Source organism: Oenanthe melanoleuca, chromosome 3 (genome assembly GCF_029582105.1).
Source record: "Oenanthe melanoleuca isolate GR-GAL-2019-014 chromosome 3, OMel1.0, whole genome shotgun sequence".
Classification (NCBI taxonomy): Eukaryota; Metazoa; Chordata; class Aves; order Passeriformes; family Muscicapidae; genus Oenanthe; species Oenanthe melanoleuca.
Window position 1 is genome coordinate 53,231,179 of NC_079336.1, and position 26,001 is coordinate 53,257,179.

At 36.7% G+C, this 26,001-nt stretch overlaps 1 protein-coding gene across 12 annotated transcripts in view; it reads left to right on the forward strand.

Moving 5' to 3' along the window:
* Positions 1 to 26,001, forward strand: part of EYA4 (EYA transcriptional coactivator and phosphatase 4) — a 136,116-nt gene that overhangs the window by 12,241 nt on the left and 97,874 nt on the right. For all 12 annotated transcript variants that reach the window (XM_056488410.1, XM_056488409.1, XM_056488412.1 and 9 more), the window contains exon 2: positions 5,384 to 5,485. In XM_056488410.1, the coding sequence (XP_056344385.1) occupies positions 5,453 to 5,485 (33 nt within the window). In that variant the 5' untranslated portion in view covers positions 5,384 to 5,452. The remainder of the gene's footprint in view (positions 1 to 5,383; positions 5,486 to 26,001) is intronic.

Consider the following 26,001-nt stretch of genomic DNA (forward strand, 5'->3'; position numbering starts at 1 on the left):
AGCTCATCCTGGAAATTCCTCCTGTATTCCTTGCCTGTTAGCAGCAGTGTATGTGGCTAAAATAGGGAATTCATCTGTGTTAAGTTGCATGAGTTGTTCTGTGAAATCCCAGCATAATTAAGATTATTCAAAATAAGGAGTAATCTATCTTCTCTATTTAAGCAGTGCATCTGCAGATGCAAATTGATGTAGGCAGGTCCTCAGCAGAACACAAATCCCAGGGAAGACCATTTCATTCCACCAGTGCTTGCTGGAAATGTCTGGAGCTAAAATCAGAGGTACATGATGTTAGGGCTTGGTTTTCTCTCCACCACATACCAAGGGCTCTGGGTGAGGAAGGAGCTCAGTTTTTTGGAAGCCATTAATATAGAAGTGGGAACTAAATGTGCTACAAAGTGTTCCAGAACACTCTAAAAGTTCTCTGAGGGTAAAATTCTCATCCTCAGCAAGGTAAAAGTGGACTGAAATCAAACTGATCCAAAGGCTGCCGTATTTAACTTTCTACAGAGGAGGCCCCAAGGAAGGGAAAAAAAGTATTAGAAGAAGAGGAAGGGAAAGACTATATTCCCATTAATTCTTTAGTCTATGGAGCAAGATTTGTTTCTATAATGAAGTAGGAGTTTTTCAGGAGGCTCATTTCGCTCATACTGATATCAGATAGCAGACATTAGCTAGGGAAAGGGCCTCAGGTAAACCTAAATACACATGCAAAATTCCTTCTGGAATGAGAGAAGAAAAAATTTGAGAATTAAATAATTTAGAAATTCTGAATATATTTGTGTTCACCTACCAGTTTTCCTCAGGCAAGACTACATGTCCCTGACAAAGTCATACTGTCAGGATGGCTTTGTTTGGCAGGCAAGGTTGAATTCTAATAAATTGGCATTTAGTTTCCTTTTAATTTAGGTATATTTTATTTTTTTCACATTAGACTTTCTGTGATAGGCATACAAACAATCAGAAGTATGTTTTCTTAGGTAGGAAATTACTGAATATTAGGTAGTGCCTGTTTGTTACAGCCCATACCTTTTCCTTCAAAGGAATGGGATTAATGGGAAACAAACAGCATGAAATAATTTAACTCAATGAGATTTCAGTGCATATGCACTAGTTTCTTGTACTGATTCTAAAGCAATTTTCTCTTTACCTGCCTTGCATAATCTTTCACAGTGCTTTAAATATGTTTTATTCTACTCAGATATTCTGTAGGGGTGGTGCAAACCCAAAGTGAGACTTGCCTGAGAGACTGAGAGAGTTTGAGCCCTGGAGTTTGTCCTCACTTAGGGGTTCATGTCCTGCATTAATTCAGTGTCAGTCTCAGCATTAAGTACTAGTACTATCACAGGTTTCTGAAGTAGAGCACTGGAAAATGAGAAATTGCTCTATTTGTGACCACTTCTCTCTTAACATTTTGACTCCCTACCTGTGGCTGTGACAGAAATGAGTTCTTCATTGTGGCTGAATTAATTGTGTAAACCACAGCAGCATCCTTCTGCTAGGCTTATTACCAACACGTTTCAAAATGTGTGAAACAGTGTAGTATATTTGTCTGGGATCATGAAATTTCCGAGCTATATTGCCAAAGCATCACATGATACAACCTCAGAAGAACTAGGGAGCATCACATGATATAACCTCAGTAGAAGCAGGTATTCTTTAGATAAAACAGAATAAAAAGAATGTGAAAATGTGCCCAAGACAATTATAATGTGAAAAAAATGTGGTAGAAACTGAGGATAACGCTGCCCATGAATTTCATTTCAGAAGACCAGTTCCTAGTAGGCTGAAGAGAGGACTTCCTTCCCAAGTTTTGTGTTGAAGTGAAATGGGGGAGACTTTTTGTCTGATGGCCAAACACCTCTTCCAGGATTCTTCATGGAGATCCATATCCCCATCTGGCCAACTGGAGGGCCTGAGGCAGCCTCTGAGATACTCTTGGGAAACATCCAGTGCTTAAAGGCTGGTTTTTACCTGTGGGTCCCCAAGCTTCACATTCTGTCTTGAGCTTGTGGAAGTTGCAGCACAGGATCATAGTAGACATTCCCATAGGAAATGAAATTGCATTGCCCTTTCAGTCATTTATAAAGCAGTGTGCAGCAGATCCTCGAGTAGTTTATTTTCTTTTACTTATGTGTGTATCTCTGGAAGGAAACACATGTTTCTCCTCATGGTCAAGTCCTGGAAGTTGCCGTTTAAATTTGATGAAGTGTTTTATTCCCCCAGATAAAAACAAATAAATAAAAAATTAGATTTAAATGCATTTGTTGATGAGGAAAGTCAGGAATCCTCCTAATTAAGACATTTCTTAGAAAGGTAAAATTTTTATCTGCGGGCATAAAACACTTCATCAGTTTTAAAGCCACATCTGCAAGGAGTGGATAAAGAGGAGAAACAGGCATTTTTCTTCATTCTGGCTTGTCTGTGAGTTTAAGACTTTTAACAACAGTTTTAAAAATATTTAAACCCAGTTAGAAACACTTGCAATGGAATAGGGATAGGAATGCCCTCCCTCCCTCTGTTTTTAATCTGGTTCTCTTGATGGAATAAACTACAAGGTTGAATTGGTAACTGGATTATTGCCTCATAAAACAGCACGAGGTTACTATTATCCTTTAATTTTATATCTTTATTAGGGAGTAATGTTGGTCTTATTTAAATCACTGACTTCTCTAATGGTTTTTCTCCCCTTTTACAAATTTATAAAACTAAACCCTAAAGGATTTGGTCTAAGTGCAATTGGCATAACTGCCATTATAAAAATCTTTGTGTTTGCAGTTGGTTATAATCAGCCACTTTAACTGGGCTCAGAATGCAGCAGGATTTAGCTGTTGATAGGTAGAATAATACTGATAAAATATTATTTCTGAATTTTATTTTAAAAAGCTCCATTTCCCGTAAGAACTTCTGAATTTTGAGGCAGTGTGAAGTGAACTTTTAATTTAGTATGCTTGTGCAAATGATATATTTAACATATTGTGTATTTCTGCAGAGATTTAAAAAGCTTGTCTTTGTCTTGCAATTCAGTAAAGTGTCTTTGAAAATTCATGAAAGTTTGTCTTTTGTAGAAGGTGACTAACACAAGTGGCATATTTAATGATGTATTCCAGTGAATACACCCACCTGAATTTTGGGACCCAACACGTACTGTGGGTGAATCATTGGCAGTTCTTAGTAGTAAAACTCCTGTTGGATTTGTGTCATTGGGATGTATTTAAAATTTTGATACACTGGCTTTTTTTAAAAAAATGTGGCATCCATTTGTTGATCTCAGTGTGCTTTGATTAAGCATCCATCAACAGGGGAAGAAAAACAGGTCTGTCTGTTCTGGTATAGCTCTGTAGTTGAGTTGTAGTTGAGTTTTATACAGAAAGTGAAGTATCTGACACTTTCAGTGACAGACAGAATTAGAGCATTTACTGTTTGAATGCAAGCCAGGTACTGACTTCTCAGTCAGTATACTTAGAAACTAGTCAGATAATTTGTTACAACTTTTGTATTTTGACCATTTTTTTCTGCAGGCAGTCTTACCAATGCAATAATATGAACTCAGTACAAGCTTTTAATTAAATCAAAGGAGATTTTATGTTTACGTTATTAATGGAATATTTTAGTATCAGTCGTAAAAATTCATCTCTGTGTTTGCAGTTGCCTGCTTTGATTGGGACTGCTGCAGTCAATGCCATGTACAGCTGTATTTCTCTTAAAATATCCATTGTTCTCCTTTCTGAAATTTGCCTATAGTGGGTGTTTTAAGGAAGCCTTTCAATTCCCCTCTTCATTGAACAAACACTGGAGAGGATATTCACGAATAGAGGGCTCCACATTGACCAAAAAATCATTGGAAGTTATTACAGTTTTGGTGGAGGCATTGTGGGGAAAACCACCAATGTCTTGGATCCCTCTGAAATTCAGAGGAAGTTAAAACCATTTTGAGAAACAGGAATTCTTTTCAGCTTTACGACATGGTGAAATACATGCAAAATTCTTTTCTTGCAATTTGTCTTTTCCTTATGTAACATCATGGCAAAAATTAATGAAATGTGGATGAAAATAATTTTGAAACTTAGGCAAGAGGGAAGAAAGACAGGAGGGTGTCAAAAATCCAGGTGAAACTTGAAAGCCAAGTAGACTGGGGCTGTGCATTTGTGTGCGTTCCAGAAAGTATTTAATGCAAAAGAAAATGATTTTTTGGGATTTACGTTTTGGGGGCTGAGTGGAGGTATGACAAGTAAGTGGCACTTGAGAATAAGAGAGGAGCTCACAGTGCAGGGCAGGGCAGTGGGTGAGACTATGTGGGTGCCATGGCTTGTTCCACATGGGTTCCATGGTTCCTTTCAAATATTCTGCAAGTGGTAGTACAGCTGTGCATGTTTTACCCTTGGCTGTGTTTATTAGTGCTTGCTGGTCAGAATTTAAAATAGATCTATAATATAATTATGTTATTGAGCATAGTCCTAAGTAATTCCTTGCATTGCCTTCTTGATTAACAAAACTAAGTAGTATTGATAAGCAAATCCATGATGTTTGGGTTCCTTATTATATATGTTTACATATTGACTTTTTAATGTACATCACCTTTGATTAATAATATTATTACTGCATTTATGAAATATCATTGTCACTTTTTTTTTGCCTCTAAATTACGCAAATTTGCATAACTCCAAAAAGGATCTTTTCTGAGAATGGAGATTATAATATAATCATATGACTTTATAGTTAGGGTTACCATGATCATTCATAGGCAGAACTCCTGGAAAATAGAATTTTCCTATTGAAGGTCTCTGTATTTGATGAGAATGATTCACCCCATAAGAGAAGGCATAGACATAGTAGATAATTAGGATAATGTTTGTCATTTAACACTTTGTAGGGAGCTGCTTGTTGTAAACCACTTTATGTATTTAATTTAATCCTAAAGGAATTTAATGAACCTTAGAGAGGGGACTTCATGCTGATAATTGCATAATAACCTATTTTTCTGCCAGACACTCAATGGCTAAGAGGTTATCATTAAATATGTATTAAGCAGTTCTGTTCTATAACTGTCTAAGATATTCTCTCAAGGGTTATCATTTGTTGACTACTTAAACAGCTGCCTGTATTCAACATTTTAGCTTCTTTATTGGTTTGTTTTCAGAGCTACTTTTTCTCTTGAAGGAGTCAAATAAAAGTTCCTGTTTCTGTTGGTGTATTTGAGAAAATTCCCAAAATAATACTAAAGGACTTGAAGCAATTTACATGAAATTACTCTTCATATGCAAATTTTGCTTCAGGTTTTAGTGAAATCACAACCTCAGTTATAGTGTTTGTTTATTGCAAATTTGCCTTATAAGTGAGGACTGTAGACTAACATGTCATTTTTTAATCTTGTCTTTTAATTTAGACTACTGAGCTGTAAATTGGAAGGAAGATAATTTCTTCTTGTGGAGGAAAAGAAAGGTGAATAACTTCAATGGAAGACTCTCAGGATCTAAGTGAACAGTCAGTAAGTACAAATGTTGCTAAATTGAATAGAATAAATTGAACTTTGTTCAACCAAACTGTGTGAAAGGATTTTATTTTGGATTTTAAAATTATGGTAAGGTCTGGGGAAGTCTTCCTAGCTCCTGGTTTTAAACCTTTTAGTTTGTTTAATAGATGAACAGTTTTAATCTTTTTCCCTGGTGAAAGGAACAAGATCATTGTTATATAAGACTTTATGGAACTACAGTTGTTGGAGGGATATAATTAAGCTACACTGGAAGAATAAAATGTTAGAAACGTGCACAGTGGTATGCCTTGTTCAAATCATTGCATTAAAATGTATATCCATAGTGGTCTGTCACTTTTTCCAAATCAAGGGTTACCAAAACAAAATATTTCAAATTGTCAGACTGTGGCAGATGATATACATTAATTTTTCATGATTCTCTTGGATTTAAGGGAGATTGTGAGAATTGGTGCTCTATTCCCCTGTTCCATGTCGGAGGGAGATTATTCTTGTCACTGATGACTTTTCTGGGAAAAGTGGGATGGACAATTCTCCTTTTTCCTTGCCTTTAAGGATATCATCTCCAGACCCCCTCACCACCAGACTGCAGTTCTGAGGAGACAGCAGGTCCTGAGCAAATCAAAGCTATCTGGGCTTGCCATCCAATGTACTGGGCTTTTTAGCATCTCAATTTTCAGCTGTTCCTTACTGGTCACAATAGGGACATATTTTATCAGTACTATGATCCCTGTGATTCTCAGCTTGGACTTAGCATACTAAAGATGAACAAAGGGATTTGTATTTCTATTTCTGACATGCTGAAGGAGGTTATCCATTCAATAAACTAATTTGGATATATATGTATTTTTAGAGCCTTTTATTGGTAACACAAGTGCAAGGAAGTGGGAAGAGTTGCATATATTTCCAAAATGTCAGTAATTTTCTTTAATAAGGAGTACTTTGCTCCTGGCTGGGTAGCTCCTATCTGAGACTTTATCTTGGACTAGAGTTTTATTACTGATTTTAAATGGTAAGGGACTGGAAGGTCTTAACAGTGTCTTAAGTCCCTATGGTGGCACTACTTGGGACAGCTGCACATATTTATGTATTTAAAGTGTTCCCAAGCAAAACTTTAGAGCCTGTAAAAGCTACATTGCTTCATAATTTAATAAAGTTTTATAAAGGTCATAAAAGATTAGGCAGAAGTTCATCTCTTGCAGTCTGTGAAACAATTTTTCTGTAGAGTATTCATGGTGTGGTTATTAATAGAAAGTAGATGAGGCAGTTTAGCTTACTGCAAAAACATCTTTCCATAATAGTTAAAATGTTTTTGCAACCCTGGGTGCCTGATAAATGCATATTTTAGAAGCAATTTTACTACCCCATCATAGTATAATCTCTGTAATATTTCTCATAATTTCTACATAGCTTTATGCTACGTGTGAAAATGGTCTGCAGATTGCAAATTGGGGTAAAATCTGTGCTGTGTTGCATATGAAGGCAGGATTTGCTGTCTTTATGCTGGTGTCACAGAAAATCATGATTCAAGACAAGTTTATTCTTCTTACTCTTCATTAACAGTGTCAGAACTTGAAGGTAATGGGTGGGAGAGCCATTTCATCACTCCCTTTATCCAGGTGGGCACTGAGACCAAAATCTCTCCAAGAGCTTGGGCATTGTCCTGGTAAAGGACTGTTACATCATGATTAAACTCCTTTCTCAGCCAAGTTTCAAAAAAGAAAATAGCTTCTCTGGCTTAGTTCCTTGAAAGGCACAGGGCATGTCTGTGGGCTAGAGATCCCAGGAGCCTTTGGTGGTTCAAATTCTAGGAAGGTATCAGATGTACCTGCTTGAAGTGTAGCTATGGTTTCATATTGGTTAATGCTGATTTTATACTGGTTAGCTCTGGACAGTTTCTGCCCATCAGGCAGGATTTCTAATTCTTTACATGTTCAGGGAGCATAAATACTTCATTCCAGCCTCAAAATTTCTTTTGGGAGCTAAATGCATAACATTTAGATTGTGAAAATTCATGGAGCATAAGGATCTAGCTTCTGTTGCATGTGTATTAGATTGTGTGAATAAGCATGAGTGCAAGACCTGTGCTTCAACCTGTGCTGGTACCTTGGCTTTGAGTAGTTTAGTCCTTGGTTACATTAAAGACTGCTTTTCTCTGCAGCTGAGGTGGGTAAGAAGGTGTTTGCTTTTGCATGGTGTGTTTGATGGACAGTTGAGTTTTCTGAAGAGAAAAATTCCCTTACTGGCTTGATTTCCCTGTTAAGAATCATTAACAGGGCATTCTGTTAAAGAATCTTTTATCCTTGGGAAAATAAGCTAGACACAATTCTTTGGTACAGTGGACAAGATTAATTTTCAAGTTCTTATTTAAAGAAAGGAAATAATTCTAATTTTTGAGAGTAGATCATCCTCCTGGTATATATATACTATACTATAGTGTAGCTTTTATTCTGATAGTCTTCTCTGCAAATTTGAGATCACTATTATTATTTTAACTCAAAAATATACACCAATAAGAAATGATTGGTTCTGTGATTCCTATCCTAAAAGCATATAAGTTTGGTGAAACTTATATGACCATAATGAGTGATTCCACAGTATCCCTGTTGCCCTATGAGGAATAAATTCTTCCCCTTTTGTCTCAGAGCAATGACTGCATGACCACACACTGCTTCAGAAATCTGTGCTCCCTGTTCTCAGAGCCTCTGAAGAGTTGTGCTTGACTGAATTGAGCAGCTGCTCTTTTCTGAGATGCCAGCTTGATTAAATGTAATATATATATATACAATTCATTACATTATGTCATAATTTATTTGTTTTTCCTATTTCTGACCAGAAGTCACTCTACTTGCCTAATTCTTGTGCTCTGGAGCCTCTGTACTGGGAAACCTCTTGTGCTCTCTCTCCCTTGCCTTTTCTGAGTGGCAGAGTTGGGGGAATCAAGACTTAATCAAGATCATTCAGAGAGAAAAAGAGTCAGAATCAGAATAGAGTTTATTATACTTTGGCTTTCCTGTCTTTGCTGACAACTGAATAGGTGAATAGCTCTATTATGAAGACCAGCAGGAAAATGATGCAATTTACCAGCTGATGTAGAGGTGAGCTGGGATCCATCAGGTGCAGCTGAGATCCAGTGGATCCTTGCAGCTGGCATGGAGCAGTCTGGGATGAAGCCTATCATGCTACTGTACTTTCTAGGGGGTGTGTGCCCAAAAAAGCTCACAACTCTCTTTTTCTTTCCAATTCAGATGTAGAATATATTTGTAGGTCCATGCATGGGATTTAATTTATGGGAAGGCTCAGTAAATAGTATTCTGAATGAAAAAGAGGAAAATAGTAAGACATGTACTGCACAGAGAGAAAAAAAATAATGAAATGGTCATTTCATGTTCGGGTGTGAGGCCTGTCACCAGGTGCAGCTGCTGCTTACCAAGTGAAAGAATACTTAAAACTAGATAAATTGATCTTACATGGACAGATGAAGCTATGTTAAAAGTTCTATTTGTTTTGAAATGGAAGAGAAGGAAATTTTACAGATCTTGAATTTATGAAGAGTCTAGCAATAGAAAGACAAAAATTTTTCAAGACTGGTCTTTTCAAGATGGTAAATAAAATGATAATTTTTTAGCACCTAAATAGTCTTCTGGTGTGCTTCAGTATAGCAGATACACTTATGATTTTGAGAACTACAGATTTATACTCTTTATTTTGTCTCTTTTAGTCATCACTTTCTGTTCAGTCTGTATTAGTAGAAGAACAATTTGGCTGCTAACCTGCTAGTTTAGGATTTCAAAGAGCCTTATTAGAAACTGGTGTAATTTCATCCCCTGGCCCTTTTATATAACAGCCTGCATATTTAGATTACTTCATTTTAACCTAGAATTAAACAATAGATTGCGGTGCCGTAGGGCAGGACACTAGCAGATGTGAAGCTAAACCTGAAAGAACAGGTTTTTATTTTTGTGACATTTGGACAATCATCCCCCTTGTGCCCTGGGTAAGTTATTTGTATTTTATCAGACTGTACAGACTGTTATATCTGTTACTTGCATTTATGTCCCACTTGCAGATGGACAATCCTTGGCAACCTTTTTTGGACAGTGCTGTTTCCCCGTTTTTGTTTGGTTTTAATGTGTGAAGCTGTCAGATGTGATCCCTTTGCAGATCAGTTTTCAGCTGCAGCTACCTCTCTGTTCTCTCTGTTGCACGAGCCCTGTGCCTGCAGCATTTAATCTTCCCCACCTCTGCGGTGGGCAGCCTGCTAGCACTTGGGCTGGAGCTCATTGCAAAGAAAAGAAAATTAGTTTAAACTCTTTAACTGAATTTTGAAATGCTTTGTTTCACTGTTTTGCATTGCAGCATAGCATGTTGTGGTTCTTGTCTCTGTTATATCAGTATTTGTAGGACTTGGAATAGTACAGGCTATTCATCTTCTCAGGTTAGTGATGTTGCTTAAAAGAGATGTCTGGAAGTTATCTGGTCTAGCTTCGGGTACTATGCACAAATACTTCAGTTATGAAAGCAAAGAACATTTAAATAGGTAAGTGAAGAAATGACAGATTTTGTAAGGAAAAAAAAGTAGGTTCCCTAATGAGTGATTATTTGCTTTTAATTAAAATCAGTCATTGAAGAAAAATGCCATAACTTCAAGACAGCTGTAATAAAAAGTAATAAAAAACATGTATTTTTGAAGATTAATTTCAAAGTATTTTTGTGAATTACTTAGGTATTCTACTACCTCCTTTCCACAGATACAGGAACTGGCACAAAGAGGTGGCTTGCCATAGAGGATCCAAAATTATCTCCCACTTTGGATTACAAGAATAGATCAAGAATAAAGTGTAATACCATAATTCCTTGTCTCTCATCTAACAGGAATTTGAGGTAGAACCATCAGTGTTGTTCTCTCTCAGCTGCAAGACCTTTACATACAATGTAACATCATCTGTGGACACACACATTTTTTGGTCTTTCCTTTGTCCTCTGTCACTTCAGCATTCTGTCATTTCTGTACAATAATCCACCACTAATTTAAAGTTAGTTAAATTTGAAGGCACTTTTTTCAAGCTATATTAGTAGCTTTATATATCTTTTATTTTTGTAATTTACCAAATGGGACAGACCAAATGAGACAGCACTCAGAAGCAATTTGTGCATTTTGACATGCAGAATAAACTGAGTGGACTTGTGTTGTATGAATTGCATATCATTGGGGAAATAGTTTGTCATGAAAGATACAAATGTTCATTGTTGACCTACATGCAATAGAAATGTCCATTTTTTCTGAGTTGATTAAAATTCTAATTTGAAAGTACGTTTCTTTAAAGCTAAGTAGGCAATCTCTTAAAAATGTATCCAGGAGAATTCTATGGAATAATATCCATGGCTTGTAAACTTGCAAGATGGGATGAGAAGAGGGCTTGGCAGCAAATAGTAATTCTATCATTGTCACTGTCATGTTTCCTCTGGTTCAGCTCTCTGCCTGTCTTCTGGATTTTATCATGTCAGTATAAGAATTTTAAATGGAAAGGCACTGTATGGGCTTTATTTAATAACAAGGAAATCCAATAAAATGTTCTGTTGTCACATACTGTCCTTGGACTGCTGACAAGGACTGACACATAGCTACTATAGAGTTTGTTATGGCTGGTATTTCTGGCTCCAGAGAGGCCCCAGACTAGAATTTTAGGGATAGAACTATTTGGGGAAATTGCCACTGCCATAAGCTACATGAACTTTCCTCAAGGTAGATACCATCTTCTGCACAGGGGTCTCCAGGGTTCATGAAATTCTCTGTTACTAGTGATGTTACAGCCCTGATGTGCTATGGATATCTTACAATTGGATATGGATATGTTACAATTGTATTGTAACAGATAACACCACTAGAAAAAAATGGCAAAAATTTGCAAGTGGCAAAATTGGTCTTCAAGGCCTGAAAACTGGGACAGCTTAGACCTTTGTTGAATCCTCCACAAGGACCTGTTCACCTAAAAAAAGGTTTGTATTTATGCCTGCATACATGAGATTTGGAGCATATGAGTCAGTCTAATAGAAGTATTATCTCTCTCTATAAATGGTGCTTTTTTAGAATAAATCATCAGAATCTGACAGATACACTCCAATCTCTGCAGATGAGTTTTGCTTCTATGATATGATACTTGTTCAAGCATCTAAAATACCAAATGCCTCTAATTGATTTTAATATTGAATTTTAACTTAGAATTACTCACAAAAATTTCAAAAGTCTGTCCTATTTTTTGATGCAAAATGAAAATACAAGTTTCCTTAGCACAGGGATTGTACATTAGCTTAGGCTTCTGATTTTGATGGTGTCCAGGTGAAGTTAGCATGTTCACTTTCTTCTTCACTAAAAAGGGCTCAGGGTTTTGTAATGAAAAAAAGTATTCAACAACATGACAGTAAATCAATCTTCTCTAGCTTTTTCATTTTGCAAGGCTAAATGCCCTGTGCCTTCATGCCTATTAAATAAGTCTACATTTTCACATGAAAAACTTGGTTTACACTGAACATACATTTGGTTTCTACTCTTTTGATTATTGTGAAAAGTCCAGATGCAGGAGTGTGCTGAAGAATGTGTGTGACTTAGGGGATGTGATTAAGCCCACTTAAATCAATGGGATTTTTCATGTGCTTTAAGTTAGGCATGTGCTTAAATGCTTTTCTGGAAAAGACTTGGAAATACAGTAAAAAATAAAAGCAATAGTTTCAGAAATATTTTACTTGCAAATGCATCTGAATAATTTGTGGCTGTGACTAATATTTATTCAGCATCATGTAACAGCCATGGTTTCTTTCTTCTCCTTGTAGTAGCTTTTGTCTGAGCTCTACCTCCATATTCAAGTGGTTGACTTGCAAGTCAACTTGTATTAAAAAAGAGAAGAATGACAGGGAGAAATATTAAATAATTTTTTAAACAATAAAATAACAGTAGGCAAAGAATCTAATTTCCTATTTTATAAAGTATATTTTAGACACATTGGGCACATGCAGACCCATTAAACCACACTCACATCCTTGTCCTCTTTTTTATTTGGTTAAATCTTTAGCAATGTGAAGAAGATGTTAAAAGCATTGAAATATTTTGGCTACAGTGAATGGAAATAAACTTGCCTTAATATTACTTAAGGCAAAATTTGTCCCAGAGGATTCCATTGGGATAACAATATGAAACTCATGCTGTTTATTTTCTTATTTGTTTATTTATTAGCTGAATAATTCATTTTAAGATTTGTTCATGCTCCTCCATGCTCTTGAAAGGAACACCTGATGCTCTATGAGAATGTTGTCATGGCACATCCTTTGCCTTGTGTCAGCACTTGGACTTCAGCAGTGATTGTGCTTTAGTCAAGGAGGTCACCAACCCAAATATGAAGCACTTTGCATCTGAGACACCCAGAGATTTGTGTTGGAGTGTTACTCTTATAGAGGCAAGGTTTCTCTTAGCTGAGAAACTAATAAACTAGGTGTGTTTAAGCAAAGACTGAGCAAACCTCTTCTTAAATGTGGCAGCAAATCTAGTTTATTATATCTCCCCCTTTCTTTTTTTGTGTTAACAGCAGAGAAATGAGTGTTAGCTGACCATTACTTTTTTATTTTTTTTTTATTTTTTTTTTTATTTTGGTTTGGTTTTGGTACTGGAAGCAGTGACTAATGGGATTTCTATCATGAAAAAGAGCATCTTTTATAGTGCAGTCTTTAGTTTCTTTAGTTGTTCCTGTTTTTGTGAAACCTTACTTGGCCTAAAAATTTTAGTCTTTGGTCTTGGGCCACATGAAGTTTTTCTTTATTTGATTCAGTCAAAGTATACAAGAGAAGGAGTTAAAGCAAACATCACTTATTTCTGAAATGAAAAAGAATGTTTTTCTTATTTCAGTTAGTAATGCTCTTAAAAAATTATACAGGCTTCCAAGTTTCAGTTTGTCATGCAGTCACCTTCCCTGTGGGACTACTCATGGCTTGCAGTGAAATGTGTTGGGCTGCCACCTGAGCATTTTGGGGATTTACACAGTAACAGCCCACAGCCTGAGAGCTTGTGTTGCTGGACACAGCAGTGTACATGCTAAATTCCATCCAATAAAAAGTGAAACTATGCTTGTAGTTCAAAATCTAGTAATCTGTGCTTTAACTGTTTGTCAGGTGATCCTCAGAGTGGCTCTTGAGCAGTTAGGAAAACCTCTTGTTGCTCTTTTTTCCCATCCATTCAAAGATTCTTACTCTGTTAAAATTCTTCCAGCAACCTGTGCCTTGAATGCAGGACATTGTTTTCCCAGCAGTTCAGGCCTTTGCTTGAGTGGAATGGGCTGCCACTTCCTCTCCTCCTTTTTAGTTTGTTTTCTTTCAGTTGTGAAATAAACTTGATAGTATGACAATGTTTGAAACAGTGAAATTATAATCATTCTTTGATGAGATGTGTCGAGTATTTCTATAATTCATTGGGTTTTACCATCAGAGGAGCAATGTCTTCTGTCATTAATGGTTAGTTTGGTTAGATTAGTATCCTCTGTTTTACTTCAACCACTATTAACTGAGTTTATGCAAACAGCCTGGCCCTGACAGGCCCTGATGCATTAGGGGCATCTGAGTTTCACTTGCCTTCCCTTGCTTGCCCTGGTTGCCATGGACCATTCCAGGACACTTTTAATTTCATGAACTGGATTCACTCTGCCTTCACTGCACTGGGCACAGGAGCCTCTGTTCTCAGGGAAGTCCAGCACACAGGAAGAGTGAGGGCTGTGCAGTCAGTCAGATGCTATATATATATATATATATATATATATGTATATACAATGGACACAGGTGTTCAGGGGGTTGAATCCAACTACAGCTTCCCTTTACAGACATTTAATCAGTTTCTAATACACACTGAGCTACTGGTTATCAGCTTCCATTATCTATTATCTGCTTTTCAAGAGATTGGTTACTTGGCTAAGATCAAGACATTGGCACATTCACAGCTTATGCTAAATAATTTTAAGAGTTGTATTTGTTTGTCTTTTTTTATGTACTTTTTCTTCCATGTAGTGATAGTGGTTGGTACTGGATAGTGACAGTGGTGGTTCTGGAGCTTTGGTGGGTTGTGGACATGCAGATATCCTGGTTCTTGTCCTGTGATCTGCTTGTCTGCCCTGTTCTCAAATTCATTGTCCAGCTTAAACAGCTCTGATAATGAGTTTTCATGGGTTTTTACAGCATCAGTGTAAAACTAATGACTAACCTGTAGCATCTGTACTGTGGCACCTGCATCTAGAAGTTTCATAAAAATGAAACTAATTTTATCCCCTCATCCCATAGCTTTGAAGGTAGGAGAATGAGTTTGTCATTTCAGATGGAATGCTTATTAATAATGATAATTTAAACCATACTGCTTGGGCCATCACAAGTGAAAATCACAGGCTTTCAAGAAGCTGATACCATATTGCATTTCATGCATAACTTGCTCTTAAATTAAGGAATCCAGAGTTTAATTAATTGAAGGAAAATTATACATTTTCCTTGCAAGATAATAGGTTTAAACTGAAGATAACTGCAAATTGAAAGTAGAAGTAGATGAAATAGCCCTTATAGGATCAAGGGAAGTTGTGTGATGAACCATTGGCTGATTGTTCATAAACTCTTCAGTTGTTTCTTCTTAGTACTAGGGTTCAACAGTACTCAATTTTGATAAAAGCAAACACATGAATACTTAACATTGACCTGAACTTCCCAGATTGAAATAATACCTAATTTTATATTAAACAAGGTAGAATTAGCATTTTGATAAATTCACACTGAACTATTTACTGAAAATCTCTCAGTTAATGTAATAAAATTGGATTTTAAAACATGGAAGCATTGCAATAATGATACACTTTATCTGCTTTCTGATGCTGCTGGAAATCTTCTGGTTTTGACATTAACCATATAAAGAGTTCTGTTGAAAGTACTGGTGTTGAGCTGTGATAAATAAGACTGAATAATTGTGTAACAAGACATCCTGTCAAATATAATAGATTTGAGTAAGTGACTTGTTTCCAGTTGATAGTATGCAGATATGCTTTATACTTTTATCTAAATACCTGTGTATTGATGAAAGAAGACTTGGAATTGCTTAGAATACAGGCATTTGGAAGATTTTGTAGCAATGCAGCTGTAGTTAACCAGTTACATCTACAAAAATTGAATGCAAATCTAGAGCCTGATTCTAACATAGTTTTGCAGCTGCAAAATTCACCTATTGCTGAAAGCCCATCAGTTGGGTATCAAGCAGAGCTGCCATCCAAGAAGCTTATGTCAGCTTGAGTACGAGAGAAAAAAGAAGCATGTTTAGATTTTGCTAATCAGTACTTTCATGTTCTGTGGTGTATGGGAAATTGTGTATTTTTTCAGACAAGGAAATCTTGATGTGGTCAACATGCTAGAATATATTGTGATAAAAACCAGACTACAATGGTCAGGAAGCTTGTACTACATGGTCCTTAATGGATAAATTAATTTCTCATGCCTACTGTGGAGTTTAAAAAGATCTCTATAAAATTTTATATCTGCATTGAGTTCATTTTGCAATAATATTCAGTCAGTGCCACAGGTATGACCTGATTGTGGATCTGCAAACCATGCTGCAAAATTCAACAAGCCTACCTGTAAGAGTATGGTGCTGAGAAATAAATGTAATTATCCCAGGGGCAGTGCTGTATTCCTTACTGTCTGGTTTCACCTAACATGATGTGCACTGAAGAGGAAGGGTGCCAGATGGCTGTGAGAGGGCTGCAGCCCAGCTTCTTTAAAATCACCAGTTACAGAAATCCATCTGGCATATGCCAAGAGCAGGAGCTGACCAGCTAGCTGTCCTGTGATTTCCAGCAGTCTCAAGAGACATTCTTGAGGCCTCGAGTGAATTTTGAACCAGGAGCACTGTAGCATTTCAAAACATCTGAAATTTTCAGGTGACTGCTTCACAGCCCTCAGAAATTGTTCTTGCTGATAGCATGGTTTCAGAAAAAGAAAAGAAAAAATATCAATATCTGTAATACTTACATCAGTTCTTCTGAAAAATTTACATTTTCACAGAGGAAATCTTCGATGGGGAGTATACATAGGAATGCCTGGGTTATGGGTGATTTTCCTGCAAATATTCAGTGCTGAAAGAAAGCAAAAGATGGAAAATAGTATCCATGGGGGAAAAAAATAAACAACTGTGTAAATGATGACTGTGAGGATATTTTGACCAAGGATATACAGTAATCTATAAAAGTGAAATAAAGCAGTGCTGCCTGCTGGGGTGAGCAATGCAGACAGGGTTCCTTGGCTGTTGATTTCACTAAGCCACCGTGTTTACTTTTCATTTTTTATACTTTTCAGTGCTTCTGCTGTAGCAAAACATCAAAGTGCCATGACTGAGTAGTACTTGAAAAATGAAATGTATGTCATCTAAGGGAGGCCATTGGAACATTGTCTGATGTTTGGAGCTGGCTTTGTCTGTCCCTAGTATTCACTTATCCTTCACTACCAGTTGCTGGGATAGAATGGGAGAATCAATCCCTGCTATTCTGCTCCTGCTCAGTGGTAGCTTTTGAGCTTAATCTTAACAAAAAATGTAACTCAGGCAATCAGACCATTATAAAAGTCTTGAAGCTCGTTAGAGGCACAGAGGGGTTAGTATATGCAGAGAAAATCTCCAGCTGTTTAATCTTTATTTTAGGTTGGGTTTTTGGTTTTTTCGTATCTTTCCTTGTGTCCCTCTGAGGGGAGTATAAACAGTTACCCTTGAAATTTGGGGTCAGAAAATGGTCTTCAACAGATGCCAGAGTGCAAATCAGACAGTGAAGGTTTGTGTGCAAATTTGTGTGAAGAGGAGTTTTATGATGGTGATAAAGGCCTCTGCAGTAATCTTTTCTCTGTTATGAATGCTGCTACAGAGATGATGCCTTTGTATTTGGCTACATAGAGAGGTTACTGTCATGTGAAGACCAAAAAAGTTCCTGCTTTGTCTTCCACTTCTTGTTCTACAGTAAGCTTTGTCCAGCTGGAGGAAAAGACTACATTGTCTTCTCATCTATAAATGTTAGTAATGTCACTTGGTAAGTTTGCATATATGATTTTTCTGCTTTTCCAGAAGAAATTGCCTCCATTCCCAATTGCAGACTAAGGGATGCTTGTGAGTTTGAATACATGAACTCCACTGGAACTTGGCTTTATTCCCAGGGTTTCCCATTTAACATCATATGGTACATACTGTGAAGGTATAATGCCCTGTAAGTCAGAGGCTTAATGATGTCAGATTAAAGGGGAAAACGGAGAAAAGATCCATCTTAGAAATTAAGAGAAGCTGTAGCTGCCTTCCACATGGAAAGCAAATGATGGCATAAATCATTCTTGCATTCCTGGAGCAGACAGGACTATTCTGCATTAATGAAAAGTGAATACAGAAAGTGCAATAATGGTATCGTGCAGTGTGTTTTCATTGGCACCATTTTTCATCAAAAGGATATTAACTGGGTAGATGTCATGTGGGCTTGCAACCATCCTTCAACTTCTTTCTGCTTTTTGTACTTCTCTTAGTTGCCTGAAGAAAGCTACTAATACACATTATTCTAATGACACTATTTAATAGAACACAAGAGATTACTGCTGTGCTTTCTCTGCTCAGTACCCACACAAGGGATGTGTAGCAAAGAAGATGTGCCTTTTTGGTACAGATAAGTAGAAATCACTGTGGCACAATTAGCATTAAAGAGTTCTTGTTTAGGTGGTATAATAAGAAAGCATGGAAAATATGTGTCTGTTCCACCCCAACCAATTTCTATCCTGTCTACCTCTGCACCATATAAAGAAACACATTTTTTCACTCTTGTTGTCAGTGTAAATATTGTAATGTATAATATTTAGTGGAAATGGTTTGGAAATAGTTTTTTTATGAATTGTTTTTAACATCTGTTGCGTCTCCAACAACAAAAAAAATCACTGTTTAAATACTGAAGTATGTTAATATTTTAAATATTGAATTTTGATAAGCCAGTGAACATCTGCTAATTCAGTAGAAAATTCTTGACTATCAAAATAACAGTAAACAAAGAAACGAAATACATGGTAACCAAAGCAAACCCTACAGATCCTTCACTATACTATGCAGTGGAATTAACAAGTATGTGAACTTTATGTGCCAGTGTATTGTAGTTCATACTGGAAATATTTGTCATTTGAGCAAATTCAACCTAAGGATGAGAGAAAATCTGGCAAATTTTTTGAAATGTAATCAAGCATTTTTGCACTGCAATAGCATGTGTGCCCAGCATGTATCTGTAAATTCTTGCTGTGTCTGTATTTCGGCTAGTAAGAGAAATTGGTGCAAAGAAAGAGTTGAAGAGAATCATAAGGTAAAGCAAAAATCCAGCCCAGAGTATTTGTAATTATTATGGCTGTAGGATGTGATGGGTTTTGAGGACCACAGAAGGAAACAAGCTCAAACAGACAAGCTGTAGACTATATAGTCTTCATACTCAGAGAACTTCTGCATCCTTATTTGTCATGCTAAAAGCACACAGTAAAGAAACTTCTGCATGATTGTGCTTGATACGTGATTCTTTAGAGATCTTTCAGCAATTGTCTCATGATGACAGTAAAGCCTTTGGAGACTCTAAGTCAGACTGTAGTAGCAGTGCATTAATTGGTGAACAGACTTTGCAGTGTTTCTGTCCTGTCTGCTTGTCATGTTGCTGTGACTTGGAAAGAACCTTGCTTCTCTCTCTGAAGTACATCTGCAGCCCTGGAGCTCTGCTCAGGTTATACAAACCTTTCCATTACACAGGGTTGGGTTGGCCATCAGGATCTCTGTTCATGAAGGCTGCCCATTGAAAAACTGTTCTGTTGGTTTAGTTGCATGATGTTATGGTTTGGTAAATGTAACTAAAAAATAATATCTCATTACCATGGCTTTCAATCTTTCAGGATTGATTTGAATAAGTATGCCTAATAACACTGCAATTGAATTGTACAAAACTCTCTGCATTTTAATAGATGGGCTGATTGCAAAAATATGTTGTGAGAGTTTGTGTAGCTTCTGGTTTGTGTAATGCGAAGTTTAGAGTATCCAGTACTTAATAAAATTTCTGATGTTTTTCAGTGTTAAAAAAATTGCCAAGGAATGAAACTGCAGAATATATTAAAATTATATTTCTTTTTGCATTGAAGGAGATTCCAAATCTAGCCTTTATCTCTTTGCTCAAAGCTCTTGTGGGCAGCAGCATATTTTTAAACTTTGTGTCTCTCAGTATAAAGTTTTGAATGGTTCTGCTGCTACATACTTTTATTCAGCTTAAAATTATTTTTTAGTGATAGAAAGTCAGTGTGAACTAGGTGAAAAAGGTATCCCTTCATTTATTTGAAACTAAATGTGGGGTCTGGTATTCCCATACATAATTACCATTCTAAGACTTGAGTTTCCCCAGTGCAGACCACAGGGTTTTCCTGCTGGTTTATAATCACATGCAGATATGACAGCATATCTAAAATTGGCATTTTTCAGCCCTTGCCAGTGGCTCTTAATCCCTCTGGCCCCTTGTGTGTCCTCGGTCAGCTTCTTGCTTGGCCTGGAGCAGCTGCTGAGCAGCTTCACTTGCTGGCCACCTTCTTTTGCAGCTTTGGGTTCCTCAGAGCACACCATTGAAAGGAAGGGAAAATGGGAAGTTTTGCTCTGTACTGCTGCTAGTGAAAAAGAAATGACCTTGAAGACATCTTCCCTGTTGCTTGATCAACACGTCTGGAGTTGTTTCCTTCCTTGCTCCCCTGTCTGGCTGGCTCTAACAGGGTGTGCATCACTAGATTCAAACTATGTGACAAACAGTTCTTTGGCCACCAGCCATTTATACCCTTTATATCAGTATGCCCAAAGATGTCCTCTGCTGTAAAATTAAATAATGTTAATAAAAGGCGCTCTGCATCTTTTTCATCACTTTTCTGCACTGGATTAGCCACATGAAGATATCAAATGGGTCCTGGGATCTGATTATACTCAGGTCTCCTTTTGTCCACTCTGCTTTTTACAGAGCTGTTCTATGTTTTAGGCAGTGCATCATATCTTAAAAATATAAAGGTACATAAATGAAAGCTTATGCTCTGGAGCTGAGTTCTCAGTTACGTTTACTCATGCATTTTATGTCTGTTATACCCATTTCCTATGGTACTGTGGACCTGATTCAGAAAAGCATATAAGCATGTGCTTAATTAAGTGCTTTCCTGACTAGGTATGCTTTTCTGAATTGGAGCCCATGAGTAACTGGCATGTGGGCTGTAATCGCCCACCTGGGACATTCTGGGGGTGGATATTAGAAGACAAACCAGGTTTTTCTGCTTTTCCTCCTTTCTGGAAGTCTCCTTTTGCTCTAGGTGATTTCAGTTTTTGATAAAAGTGCATTCATCTGTGACCTGAGTGAGGCGTTATATTTATGGTATTCATCATTTAAATCCCTTTGTTTTGAATAAATACAGGTTGTAATTGATAGAAAGTATATTTGCATTTCATGTTAGAAAGCTAGATACCATGGATACTCTTAAAAAAAATTAAAGAAAGCTTTCTTCTTAATCTGGAAATCACTTTCATAGCCTTGGTTTTGATATTTAGTACAGAGTAGGCTTTTTTTACAACAAAATTAATTTAGGCATTTTGAAGATCATGTGATCAACTGCCCAAAATGTGTTCTTTGGAACAGGCCCAGATTCTTGTTCTCTTTTGGAAGTGTTGCAGCTGCAATAAATTTGATTTTACCCTTGATAATTTCTATAATGTGTAGTAAAAATGTATTGCTGATTTAGTGTTGTTGCCTTTCTACTAAGGAAAAAAAAAAAGATCACAAATCACAAAATCTCAAATGTTATTATATTTACCACTCTTAAGTAGTTGTATATGCATGAAATTCAAATATGCTTCAAGGTTTGTTTGGTGTCTGGTTTTGGGAGGTTATTCAAATAACATAAACTCTGCAGTTTATATGTTCCCTGTCACTTCTGAGAATTCTGGTAGGTTCCACTGTTTCCTTTGAGGTCTCTATTGAGTATTTAATAGGAAAAAAAGTGCAAAATAATAAAGAAGATTTGCCTCTATATTCATGAAGCACAAAATATTCTTTATACTTGGCAATGTAATAGAATATTACAAAGTACATATATCAAAAAGGATCTTTAGATGATAGAAAAAAATTGGCTTTTTATTTTGGTAAGTAGTTTGAATTTTTTTTTTTGTATTTTTTTTTTTTATTTTTTTTTTTTTAATTTTTTTTTTGTTTTTTGAAAAGCTGGTCTGTGGTCTTGGTGAGGTTATGTTCATTTCTTAGTCACAACATTTCTTTCAAACTGCCTTTCTGTTGCATAGTTAACAACCTACTGCATTGCTCACACTGACACATCTTGATGTTGTAAGCTTGTATTTTCTTTTTCCTGGTAAAATGTTTCATACTTTATAAACTTTGCTTAAGGGATTGTTTTAGGAGGGAAACATCCTGGGAGTAGAGGGGAAGACTACAAAAAGGAGAGTGACCAAACCTCCCCTCCCAGTGGGGCTTTCTCTGTGAGGATTTGCAGCATTTGCTGGTTGAACATTACCGCCTCTGTGTTTAGCCTAAAACTAAAGAAGATTTTTGGCAGGTGAGATGGATTAAGTGCTTCCCCTAGTTAGCAGTTGTTGGTGTGGGTGTGGACACTGCAGCCCTGTGGAGCACAGGTTGTTCAAAGGCTGGACACAGTCACTGCTCCTCCTGCCATGCCCATGTGCCACCCCTGTGTGGTCACTGACCCTTTTTTGCATATTTAAACCTGTCCTCTGCTAGAGACCCCTGTTTGTAGCTCATGTACCTGGTAGCAAAGAAAGGGCTTTGGACTCCTCCCTTTTCATGGTATTTCTACCTGCTACCTGTTTTACAGCTTTTTAGGGGCAGGTATCAGTAGAGGAGAGACAGTTCCCTTACACAGCCTTTAGGGCATGTGGTGTTGTGATCACAGTGGAGCAGTAGCCTCATTTTTGTAACCCCTTGAGATGCAAGAGCTACTAAATATGAAGAGGATCATCAGACATTATAAGTCAACATAACAAGGAAAAATAATTATTGCCTCTCAGGAAGAAATTTATTACGAGATGGCACCACTGCTGCTTCTGTTTCACTGATTTTGTTTTAAATTTCCCTCCTCTGTAAGTAGAAAAATAAGGCAAAAGGCTTAAAACAACCTTTCAAGGGCTTCTTTCCTCAGCTGCCCATTCAAGCCAACAGGTTTTGTGAAACCAGAACTTTCCTTTGCTTCATTAGCTGCAGAGGAAGGTCCTTCTTTCCTTTGTTGTTCAGAGCACATTTTAAATAATTTAATGAGCGCAAGTGATTAAGGCATTAAGAATTAAAGTAGCTTCAGAATGAGACTGTGGTAATGGAGAAGCATTGCCTAAGTTCCCAGCTGAGCAGAAAATGGGAAAAAGCCTTACCTATTCACCTAACTCCTGTAAAAGGGGCAAGAGATTAATGGAAAGAGCCTGACTCAAAACCACATTTTTAGGAAAAATAATTCAGAACAATGCTTCTTGAATTAAATTTTCATGGTCACTCCTCTGTGAGTTCATCATTAGAAAGCAGGACATATTTTTGGCAGCATATATTTTACTAGAAAATTCTAAAATAAAAATATCCGTCCTTACTTTTTCAATATTTGGGTCATCAGTGTCACCCTAACATACTTTCAACTCTTCATTAATAATTAAGTTTTCAGAGTCTTCACAGAACATTGCTGAATAAGTAATAGAAAGGATGTTAATGAAAATGCTGTTTTTACTATTTGATGGATGAAAGCAAAAATTACTCTGAGGGGAAAATATTTACATCAAGATGTAGATGAATTATTGTTTCACTTTGTATTCAGTGGATGCAGAGCTGTGCATATTCTGTAACACTGTAACACTGAATGTCAGAACAAATATCTACTAATTTCTTGGTCTGCTGCTGCTGCTGCTGCTGCTGCTGCTGAGGTAATTCGAAAAATTTTATAAAGAAATAATTTGTGCTAAAATAATTTCATTTATTTGCTGAATTGCTAAACTACAGGAATGTTGTTAAAAGAAAAATTGGCAAGAAGGCAATCTATTTTTAGTTGTGGTCCCACCAGTATGTATAGTTATATAAAATTATTCCTAGGGAGACGAAATCAAAAGGAATAATAATCAATATCCATAGGAGACGGAAAGGTCTCAAGAGGTGAAATAAATCTTTCTTTTTTAAACAGAGCTTTGGGAGACTGGGGAGAATTACAGAAGCAAGTGCACCCTCTTCCTTTTCCAGTCTTTTTGCTCTTCCTCTTCCACCTCTGTTCATTCTAATCCATGGCTCTGGCAGCTTATTGGTGGAAAAGAGTTATACTTCTCATTTTTGTGGGAGCATTGTTTCATGTTCCTGGTGGGCATTGCTGTCTTGCCTCAAAGGGCCAGTGGGAGGGCCTGTGGCAGTGGGGTTGGAACTTGGTGTTCTCTAAGGTCCCTTCCAACCCAAAGCATTCTGTAATTCTGTGATTCTAAAGGGAATAAGGGCAGGGAATGCCTAACAAATCCTAGGCTTTTCAGGTAAAGCAGCCTGAATTACCAAGCATTAACTGTTGTCCTTGACTGACTAGTCCAAGAAATCACTCAGGTGTGTTGACTAAATTGTGGCATCTCTCTTCCTTTGAATTTTTCTATTAGCAGTATAGGATGGTTTCTGTGCAAGAGATAGCAATAACTGCAATGACCTGTTTGAAGGCAGGATGGCTGTGGGCCCTGTAGCTCTTCTCTCTGTGCCTTTGCATGCTTTCTGCTTATGTTCTGTTGCAGTCTTTCCTTGCTGGAGACATGGCTTTTCCATCAGAGAAAATATAAGTAGAGATAGAATCAAGAGGGAATGAGGTATGTAAGGGAGAAAACAAATTCAGCTCTTTCTACCTTTGTTTAGTGACCAGAGTGTACACCATTATACTAGTGATGTCCACCCATTTTGATCTACAATAATATGGAATTGACTGAATAGTAGTTGCTGGTCTGTTAAGTTCTAGAGATGGTGGGCAAAACACACCATTGGTTCGTGCAGGCTCAAATAAATGGGATTAATGCACTTTCCCCAACTGTACAGCAGTTGAGTTGGTGTTTAAATATCATCATCTTTAAAACTCCACCATAATACCTCAAAATATTTTCTTAGTTTAGTGTAAGTTTACCACAGGAAACACTCTATAATTCTTCAAGAAAATAGGATGACACCGCTCTGAGCATGCAACTATACATCATGTTTTCATTTCTTTTTTCTTGCTGTGCCAGAGGAAAATGAGAAGGTGTGTAATCTGGTGAGCACAAAAGCACTTTGCCAAAGGCTTCTTGAAGAAAGAGAAGAAAGAATATAATTTCATTTGCTCACTTCTACATTATCTTAAAAGCACAGTAAGATGTAGAAAATCACTTCTCTGTGCATTACCTTTATTTTCAACTACTTTGTAATAGATTTTTTTTTTTGTCTGGGTTGCTGTAAATCTAGAATGTCAGTTTTGTTTTGCCTTTATTTTTCCCCTTTGCAATGACACCTTTTAAGAGAAGTTACCTCTTTTAAGAACTGTCCATGCCTGCACCATGCAGTGGTACAAAGCAGGAGTACACAGTGGTGTCTGGGACAGTTAAAGGGCTGGAAGCAAGGTGCTGAGCCCTGCCTGATAAGATGCATGGAAAGGTAGATAGAGTGTGGAACTGGAGACATGAAGAAGCATCTTTAACTGCTTTAACAGCTTTAATTGTGGTGAAAATCCCAGAAATAAGATGTTATGTTTTTTTCTATAAAACTACTATTAGCTACTAATAAAATTTTCAATAAAAATATTGAAACCAGAAGAACAATTAAGTGGGATTTTTCCCCTCTTCTCATATTTCAGAGGAATAAAGCCATGTAATTTCAGAAAATAAAGACATATCTGATCCGCTCTTTTTTTTCCCTTTTTTTCTTTTTTTTTTTTTTTTTTTTTTTTTGGTGGGTAGTGTTTTTAGCCAAGAAATTGTAATTTTGATAAAGAGATACATATTACAATGCTTAAAATTTGACAGTGATGATAATTTTTGATGATGAGCTATTAAAGGCAAGTGTAAGAGGAACCAGTACTTCAGAATACTCAATTGTAGTTATAGGAAAAGAAGATGTTACAATATGCAGAGTAACCATGGAATTGACAAAATTAAACAGTGATTTTTTTGTATTTCCCATTTTAGGTAGTAGTTTGTTGCTGAAAATCTAGTCAAAAGATGTTAAAGGACTAATGTATTAATTATGCAAATGGTAAGAGAGAGTTGGAATGCATTTGTGGAGCACAGGTGTTTGTTTCTATAATCTTTGAATAAGCATTTTGTATGGATGCTTTAAAAACTCATATTAATGATTTAGAACATTATATATAATGTATATATACACACATATATATATAATGTATGAAAGCAGTTTCCAAAGCTGATTTGTGGTACTGTAATTTCCCTTTTC